The following is a 9,451-nucleotide window of genomic DNA, read 5'->3' on the forward strand; positions in this document are numbered from 1 at the left end:
AGCTTTACAAAAGTGTTCTGCTGGGGTGATTACATCTGTCAAAATACTTCTATAAGGGAAAGACTGATTACTGAACATATTTTATGTCCCTTTTCCCCTAAAAAGCCCTGCAAGTGCTTGCATCTTTTCCTAACAACAGCTAAAGAAGCCTTTGCCAGAGGTGCAATTAACACTATATGAACACCGGAACAAGCGTTCAAATAGTTAGGCATCAGTTACAAGAAAAAAAAAAAGCCAGAATCAGTCATATTTTTATCATTTGTTATAAAAATTATTTCCCAATCAGTGTTTCAATACAGTTAAAAGTTAAAAACCCTCTACATTACTAATAAATTAAAAAACCCATATCTCCAACCATCTTGTAAGAAAGTAGGTAAGTAATTTAAACCTTTAGTTTACATAAATTAGCACAGAAACGTGTATTTGAACAAGTGCACTGAAAACAGATATGCCTTCTTTTCTTCTGATATCTCTTATTTGAGTTATTAAGTAACAGGAAAGCCTTTATATTCCTTGCGTGACCTTGAGAGTCTGCTAACACTAAATGGTCAATAGTCAAACCCCAGGAGAATGTTTCACCAGACAGACACTGACAAGAGGGAGCGTGAAGTACAGTCAAGTGCTTTGCAGTCTTTTTAGAGTAGACTTCAACATTCACTTTCAGAGTATTTACTCCTGGGAAGGGATGAAGGTAATACATTTATACTGCAAATCACATGAGTGAAAACTGATGGGTTGATAGAATTTTTTTTAAATGTATTAAAGTATCTTTTTTCCAGAGGTACCTTGCAAGCAATAGTGATGTACATGAATGGAAACATTACTCCTTTGCTTGACTGTGGATAAAACTCTTAAATACTGTTGGTGCTGTCCCTGAACCTCGCAGAGTGCGCTTAATGGATAAGATGTTCTAATCGGAGCTGACAACAGCCAATTAAGTGTCAGAAGAACAATCTGATAAGTAGGTCTTCATGTCTATAGGCATTTCCTGATATGTCTTAACTGTCAATCTGAATGTTAAACATCTCTATCTTCATCTCATTATTGACTGATTTATTAAAGGAGAATGCTTTCATCTTTTTTTTTTTTTTTACTTCAGGGTTGTTCCATAAGGAAGGAAAGGAAAATACTAGGAACAGTTCTTAATTTGGAATAATAGATGGGAAATCCTAGTTATAGCAAAGTCCCAATCCTCAAACTGAGCAGGTGTATGGTTTGGTGACACCACTACCATGCAACTGCCCGCACCATACCTTTTAAGAAGTGGCAGATTCTCAGTCTAGAGGAGATCTGTTTCTTTAATGGGTGGAAGGATATCTGTGGACAGGCTGGGAGGCTGCTCTCTGCTTTCAGTGCTTCTTGCTAGTCATACAGAAGACAACACCTCACTGGATGGATCTCTTCCCTTCTTGTCCTCACCTCTGTCGATATCAATCACATGAACTATGCCAGGCTTCAGGATCAGGTCATCGGTCTCTACGTGGCTCCTGTTATCATCCACCTCGATGTATTTCCCTTTAGACGGCTGGGTAGCCTTACTGAAGACATCTTTAAAACGGCGCTTGAGTTCAACGTCTGGGCAATAGACGTACTCATAAAGAGCACCAGCAAGGACTGCTCCTATTATTGGTCCCACCCAATATACCTGCAAAAAAAGAGGTGGGAAAAAAAAGACAGGCATTAAGCTCTAGAGCAAATAAAGAAGCCAGGGTTTCAGAGAAAAAGGATGACACTACAGACTTAACCCATAAAAGTTTCTGTGAACTGCACTGGCATTGTTAAAACCAACTCTCCAGAAATGCATGGTCACATAGTTCCCTGGCTTTCATGAACCAGGATGAAATCTGCCATAGTACCAATTAATGAGACAGAGAAGTATTAATCTAACTACCCTAGACATCACTGCAGATGGTGACCTGGAGCTGAGCAATTACAGGAGTTGCTCTAAAAATCAGACAAAGTTGGTCAAAAAGGCAGTCTCTTAGGCAGTCAATGACACTAGTCCTAGGTAATTTTTTTTCTTTTCTTTCTGCCTCCTCCCAGTCTCTCACTCGCACATATTTTTCACACTTTTCAGAAACAGTCTCTAGTCACACCTTGAATCCAGTCATCTAAACCACCTCACATCTGTGGGTGCAGCTCTTCCCTACAAACTCCTCTCGTGACAGTGTTCATGGCATCACCAGCCAGTGGTCTGGTCACCAATGTTCTGAGGAAGACGAGCAGAGTGGCAGCAAAGCTACGGACATCTACCTTGGGCAGACATGCAGGCATCCTCTGTGGCTGCCCTACCTTCTCCTGTTAGGAGAAAGAAGCCTTTTTTCCCCTCTTTATGGGAGATTTAATTTTTTTTTTTTAACTTCAGTCAGTAAGACAGTCCAGGTTCTTCATCATCCTTATTTGAATCAACCATAGCTACAACATTTGAGACAAAAAAAGGCCAAAGACTCTGGTGGAGTCATGCATAACTTGTCAAATACAGCTCTGTAGTCACATACAACATATCGTTGCTCTGACATAACTTTGCTAAACTCACAGGGATGAGATGGAGAAGCAGGCCTGCATCTTCAAAGAGAAATAGTTTTGTCAAGTTTTATTGAAGCTATCTCTTTCCAAGAGGCCTTCTCTAAACTTCCATCACTTTTTGCCAGCTGTAGACCATGTTTATGGACTGTTTGAGAGACAACTTCCAAAATAAACACCAATGCAGAAAACTGACTTTCTCTCTGCATTTTCACTCAAGGTGACAATGAACTTTTAAGGAAAAAAAACCCTTTCCTAGTGACCATACAAACAGTTCTACTTCAGTATTTCAGATTCACATTCCGCAAGTAATCCAAATTTAGCTTCTGATCTAGCAGAATTCAACAGGCAGTCAGCTACCCATTTATCTAATTGGTATAGCAAATACAGCTGAAACACACATACACACAACTTTGTAGGGTCCATATCTCTTTCAGCATGACAGGCAGCAGTTCTGCAACCTTAGAAGGTGTAGAAGCCTGTGGGCATCTGTCAATGGCATGCCAATGTCACTGCGTTGGAGGAGAAAAGGCCATCTTTCCAAGTGACCAGGACAGTAGCTAAGCTTCTCCTACAAGTTTCTCCATGGTACTTTTGTTCCTTGTTTATAGCTTTAGTTATAAATTACAGGCTCCCTCAGAGTATGGATAATTAATCTTGTGAAAAACTGCAGCAGTTTTGTGTATGAACAAGCCATTCTCTGATAACTGGGTAAATCTGCCTCAATAGGATAACTCTTGGGAACAAAGTTACACATGGTAGCATGTTTGCAGAATTGGAGCCTAAGGGCCTGAAGACAATGTTATTTCTGTTATTAGCTGCAGTGGGAGCAATGTGGGCTTCATACTTTAAAAAACAAGAAAATTCTTATATGCACTGTAATATGCAGCTCTTACAGTTGGCACTTAGTGTCCCTAGAAGTGCTTCCCCTTTCTTTAATTATGCGAGGCTGAAATGCAATCCATCTCTCCCTTGTAAAATGTAAATTGTTTTTTAAATAAGTTTAATAGTGAGATGCTAAAGAAGACGACTGCATCAATCTGTTTATCAAATTGTTTCCTGCACAAATACTCCTAGTTAAGCTGAAGCTTTCAAATTGAAGCAGGTAACATCTGGTCTGGTCTGTAAAGACCAGACTGCAACCCCTTCAACTCTCACTGCAGGCATTCGTCGAGGCACATTCTTCCCCTGGGAACCAAATCACAGAGGGTCTCTGTCCTCATTTCATACGCCTGCCCCAGTTTGCCGCAGAACCAGGTGAGATGTGAAGCCAACAGAATTACTTCCACAACTCCACACCAGCATGACTGGGGGGGTTTGCAATCTGCCTTGAAGGATTTTTCTTTCTACCAGTTCAATTCTCTCAGTTGCACTGGATTGCTCTTTTTGTTTTGAACTTCTTGTACAATTTGCTTTCTACCCCAGTCACTACCTCCACAAAACAGCCCCTGAATATCATGATGCTATTACAGCACACTTCATACTGCACTGCAGTCCAAGCATAATTATACCACAGCTTGTGGCAGGTCAGCGCCTGTTTTCCTCAGTGGTGGTCTCTATGGGATGTACTGGGGTACAGAACTAAAAGCAAATGATGTATGAAAAATCCTGATAGCTGCTTATCACTATGGTGAGGGAAACATGAAAGCAGAGTTACCCATTGGTTTTCCCATCTCCCCATGATGACAGCAGGTCCAAATGATCGAGCAGGGTTCATACTGGCACCGGTGTAATTGATCTAAAGCAAAGACAAAATGTTACCTCTATTAAAGTCTTAAAGATAGTTATTCAACTTCTGCTAGTCCTTTTACTGTGGGGACAACCTGGTTTTTCCATGGCTTTTAATCTTGACAGCAAGTACTCACTCTCCTGAGTCATACCACAAAATTAACGAAGTTGTCACATAAACAGGCAGAAAACCACTGATGCAACACCCTACCCAAGGGGACCCCCTCCTGCTGCTCCAAAGGGTTTTGGTGTGGATCCATAAAGCAGCTATATAGCTATAGCAGCTATAGAGGCCACAGAAGTTTCCATTTACTTTGGAAGTAGTCATAAAGGGACAAGGGGGTCTATATTTTAAAGAGAAGCCATTAACTTACAGCAAATAAATGCCCAATTGCAACAGAAAATCCAATTGCTAAAGCTACTGAACCAGTGACATCACTTCGTTTTGAATCACAGCTGGCGAAAATAGTAAAAACCAGCTGGAATGTAATTATCAGCTCCACCAGGAGTCCATGGCCAGCAGAAAGATCCCCGTGTACCTGGAGGAAAGAAACACCAGAGATGAAACAAAGGTGATTTTGTAAATCAGAACACCACCATAGATTAATCGCATGTCAAAGGTATTTCTAAAAGGTACACAGTGAAAGACAACAATGAAATTTACAGGTACAGATTCCCTTCACCACTTTTCTCCCCTTCTTCCCCTTTCTCATATATAAAAATATATTTGTATTTATATTTTATTTATTTTGAGTGCCATGGAAGATTACTACTGGACTGAGAACTGAAGGCTTAACAGTAACATCCAAGAAGAATTGCAAAGTTAGACTGCAGAAGTATAGTTTATTTTTTACACAGGGATTTGCAAATGCTGCACTTTCCCCTCACAATTTTTTTTCTTAGGAGCCCTGTAATTTACTATTCAATTATAAATTCATTAATTAGCCCTGACTTAATTAATTTAAATTTCAATTAAAAATTAAGCAGTGTGAGGCTCAAGTGCATTTTTAATAAGTCCTGCAATAGGGCTAACTGATGGCATTCCTTATTAGTTTTGAACAAAGCTGAAATCTAAGCCACAATCTGTTTCAAAAGTATGTCATTTTAATTTGATGTTTTTTCAATCCCCATCATAATGGCATAGAATTAATTTCCCCCTCCCCAGCCCATAGAAAAATGGCATTTCATGCATATATTATTTAAATCTTGCATGTAAATTAACATTACCTGCTGTCATCAGATTTGAGAAAGTTCTAGGAAGGAGAACTTCTATAAAAAGAACAGCTATAGATATTACACCACACAAGCCCATCCTAAGAAGAGCTTTAAGCCCTGCCTAGATGTTGTAAATAAACCAGAAAGCTCTTAAAACCTCTACTTGAGCTCTCTTTATTCTAAGCAACACTGATTACATTTTCTTAGGCTCTAAGCTAGCCTAGGTCAAGAGCTGGAGAAGTGATTACCGCAGTGACTCCCAGGCCTCCCACCACGCTTGGTGGTGTGACAAGGTAAAGGATGCCTGCGCCCACGATGGCTCCCAGGCACTGGGCAATGATGTAGAAGACTGACTTGGCAAGGCTGATCTTCCTCGTGCAGACCATTGCCACGGTCACAGCAGGGTTAATGTGGCCTCCGCTGATGTGTCCAAAGCACTGCACCATGGTAGCAATGCTGAGTCCAAAACAGAGGGAGATAAGGACCATGTCTACAGGCAGGGGCTTCTCCGATCCACCCCAGTTGATTGTGGAGCCAAGGCTGAGGAGGACGAAAATGAGCATGGCCAAAAATTCTGCTGAAACAGCTTTCCAGAAGGGCTGAGTCCAGACTCCTTTAAATGCCACCATGATGCTCTCACACTTAAACAGACGTCCACACTTACTGAAAAGGAAAGCAAAGCTTCATCAGAAGTCACCAAATAAGCCTTACGCTCTCCTGTCAGGGGGTTGCCGTATGGCAGTCTTTGGAGTCAAGGCAGCAACACTGAGTATCCTTGGGCTGGGACAACAACAGACTGCCCTTAAACACGACCATTACTCGAGTGTCTGCAGGACACAAGGTGACTACTCACTCCTTGTGATGGCTGTCTGTATAGCTTCACAAAAAGCAATCTCTGTATCTTTTGAAAGAAGTGAGTATGAAGCTAAGTGTATTCTCCTACACAAGCTGACCTCTGCCCAACTTGTGGTCAGTAAAGCCCTACCACTTCCAGTGGCCTGTTGACTATCGTACTGATTAAATCTGCGAGCATCCTCTTTTTTCTAAGCAAATCTGCACTTCTCACGAAGCAAGTATGACAGTCCAATAAAAAGCAATATCTTAGTCAAACCCTAATGGTTTTGATAAGTGTAGTGTTGGGAGGTTGAGAAAGTCTATTTACTCAAACACTCACACAAACCAATATTTCAATTTATATTTATGCAAAGAGCATTTTCTTTACTGTGGACATAGGGTAAATATTGAATTCAGCCAGGAGAATAGATGCGATACTAAATTCTGACCTTTAAATCAATCATGCAATCAATAAAGTGCTTTCTTTTGGTCTAAGAGTGCCAAGTAAGCTGTGGAATAGAGCAATATTTTCTGTATGTGTGCTGTATAGAACTCTGTATGGCAAAGAAAGAAGTGTCTTGGTTTTCCTCTGTCTGGAGATGCTATTTATTAGTCTATACTGCCTTCCCGATGACTTACAATTTTGCTAGATGTTCAGATACCTAGGAAAGTGGGTCACCAAAGACAAGTTATTTGTGGTATTAATAAATTAGGAGAATAAGCCAAAAGGGAAGCATTTTAATGAGTTTCTAAGGAATGCTAACAAGATTTTTCTCTACAAACAAAAGCAAAAAAAACCTCCAACCCCTCCAAAAATTAGAAAACAAAAGAAAGAATATTCATCTGCTACATTTGGGAACAGAATTTCAAGTGGAAGATGGATGAATTTATACTCAGTTATCCAAGGTAACTGAGCTACAATGCATATTTAATACAACTTGCATTAGGAAGAAGCATAAAAAGCATTCCAAAACATTCCTGCCCTTTTCAAATCATTGCAAGAAGAATGGTCCATGAATTTCTTAACAGTTGCAGTGAGTTAGGGAAGGGCAATTTAATTCTGTGACTGGACCAAATAATTTTTTTCCCTGTCTCATTTCTTATGCTAATTTACTGTGCGTTTTGGATAGGTCATTTGAACTCTACTTCAGTTCTCTAGACTCTCAGATGAGAAAGAACAAGAATGACATCTGCTCCTGCAAATGGCTGTTGTAAAGTGCCTGTGAAGTGATCCGAGAGACTTTAGCAGGACTTGCTCTGCTAGAGAATAACTGAAGCAAGAACCTCAAAAGAGCATGAAGTCATCCCCAAAATCTTCTGATTTGGGGGTCAAGCTCGAGACAAACGAGAAGATGTTTTTGTAAGATCTCATATTAACAGTCAGTTAATGACCAACTATCTAGACTAGACTTTTTGTTCAAAGGGGCTACAAAATCATTGCCTCCCCCAGTGCTGAAGCTCACAAGTATTTTGACCATTGTTACCTTCGAACCCTATGCCCAGATTCTCACTGAAACCTAAAGGCTTACCTCTAATATCCTTTCTGCCTCCTTGCTAATAATTTTAGTGGCCTGAGTAAGACACAGGTGCTATATCCGTACTGAGAAAAGCTCATTTTTCCCAGGGCATGACCCAGGCGAACATTTCATACAGGAACAAAGCACATCCTGAAGCCCATGGAAAAGAAACCTGGATGCAGAGATAAGGGAAGTGGCACTCATCCACCCTTTCACCCCCAGCTCAGTTGGGATGCAACCTGGATTTCCCTCAGCTTTCTCTTGCTAAGCAAAATGCAAGCCCTGGTGTTATATTCCTAACTTCTGCAAAATTTCCAAACATCAAAGGCACTATGTGCGGAATTTAGGTTTTTGGGAACATGGGAGAAAGGAATATAGTAGCTCCTCACTTCTTTGAGTTGCACCTGAACATCTCTTCCTGTATGCAGGGATCTGCAAATTAATTACATTCCTTCATCCTGTAGCAGTGAACAGAAAAGATTGTTTGCATTGGGTATCAAAATCGTGCAGTTGGCTTCCCTGTAGTTGTGGAACATTTTGGAAGACCACATTAAGAGTGAGTGTTTTTCAGCATGCAGTTAATTTAAAGGCTTGAGATGAGACAGAAAGAGAATGATGGCTGTGCCAGGCCTGAAATGAAAATGTTACTTCCCAGCAAGTAAGACCTGCCATCAAAGTTGCAAAACAATTTTTTTGGAGTTGTTGTTTATAGTTGCCTTAGATAAATAAAAAATACAACAGAAAAACAGAAATACACTTTCATGTTCTGATCAAACATTAATTTCCCATGTGACCACACTTGAAATTCTCTGGTCTGGACTACAATATTACACAGCGGACTGTGCCTGAGAAGATGCCAGGTGGGTATTCACAGGTGATGTTGCCATCAGGACTGCAGACACAATCATGGCTTCAAAACCATAACACAGATAATAACTAAGGCTTCAGTATAGAAGTCCAACGGTATTTTAAAAACTATTCCTTTTCTTACTAGCACCACTTCAAGGAGCAGAACAGCCTGGACATGGACTTGCAGCCAGACACTCCACTCGATGCCACTGTTGCACACAAGTTTTGGGTGTGCAGCAGCTATTTACAGCGGCATCTCCACAGCAAACTCCAATACTCCCAGACCTGTGCTGACGCAGCCTGGGGTAGCTCAAATAGACCTCAGGTATCCGCTTGCCAACTTGGCGGGGGTTCAAGGAGCAGAACAGCCTGGACATGGACTTGCAGCCAGACACTCCACTCGATGCCACTGTTGCACACAAGTTTTGGGTGTGCAGCAGCTATTTACAGCGGCATCTCCACAGCAAACTCCAATACTCCCAGACCTGTGCTGACGCAGCCTGGGGTAGCTCAAATAGACCTCAGGTATCCGCTTGCCAACTTGGCGGGGGGTGCAAAACAAAAGCACTATCGCAGGGCTTGCTTATAACTGTTTCGCCTCATTTTCCAGTACGGTGTTGAATGAGCAACTGACACAGATTTCTACAGGAGGTGGGAAGGGGAAGTTTGGGAGCCTAGCACTGCAGCTTTGTGCTTGTGCAGGAGCTGGGCTCTCTGCGCCCAACTTCTCTCCATCGCAGGACCACAAATGGAGAAGAAAACAGAGGGTTTGCAACCCTCTGCCC

The 9,451-nt window shown here is 41.3% G+C and overlaps 1 protein-coding gene across 1 annotated transcript; it reads right to left on the reverse strand.

Moving 5' to 3' along the window:
• Positions 1-360: 360 nt before the first annotated feature.
• On the reverse strand, positions 361-6,126 carry AQP4 (aquaporin 4). Its single transcript, XM_010185068.1, has 4 exons — positions 5,715-6,126; positions 4,626-4,790; positions 4,181-4,261; positions 361-1,645 (listed from the first exon to the last, which is right to left on the reverse strand). Exons 1-4 carry the CDS (start codon positions 6,093-6,095, stop codon positions 1,367-1,369), a joined length of 906 nt encoding a protein of 301 aa, XP_010183370.1. The 5' UTR covers positions 6,096-6,126; the 3' UTR covers positions 361-1,366.
• Positions 6,127-9,451: the final 3,325 nt, after the last annotated feature.

Source organism: Mesitornis unicolor, unplaced genomic scaffold, assembly GCF_000695765.1.
Source record: "Mesitornis unicolor isolate BGI_N332 unplaced genomic scaffold, ASM69576v1 scaffold10645, whole genome shotgun sequence".
Taxonomy (NCBI): domain Eukaryota; kingdom Metazoa; phylum Chordata; class Aves; order Mesitornithiformes; family Mesitornithidae; genus Mesitornis; species Mesitornis unicolor.

Bases quoted from the DNA above. Each gene is read 5' to 3' on its own strand.
- AQP4 (XM_010185068.1), bottom strand. From the start codon at position 6,095: ATGGTGGCATTTAAAGGAGTCTGGACTCAGCCCTTCTGGAAAGCTGTT. The intron at 4,791-5,714 runs GTAATCACTTCT...TCTTTCCTCCAG, and splicing joins GAGGCCTGGGAGTCACTGCG to GTACACGGGGATCTTTCTGC. The intron at 1,646-4,180 runs GTAACTCTGCTT...CTTTTTTTGCAG, and splicing joins GGAGATGGGAAAACCAATGG to GTATATTGGGTGGGACCAAT.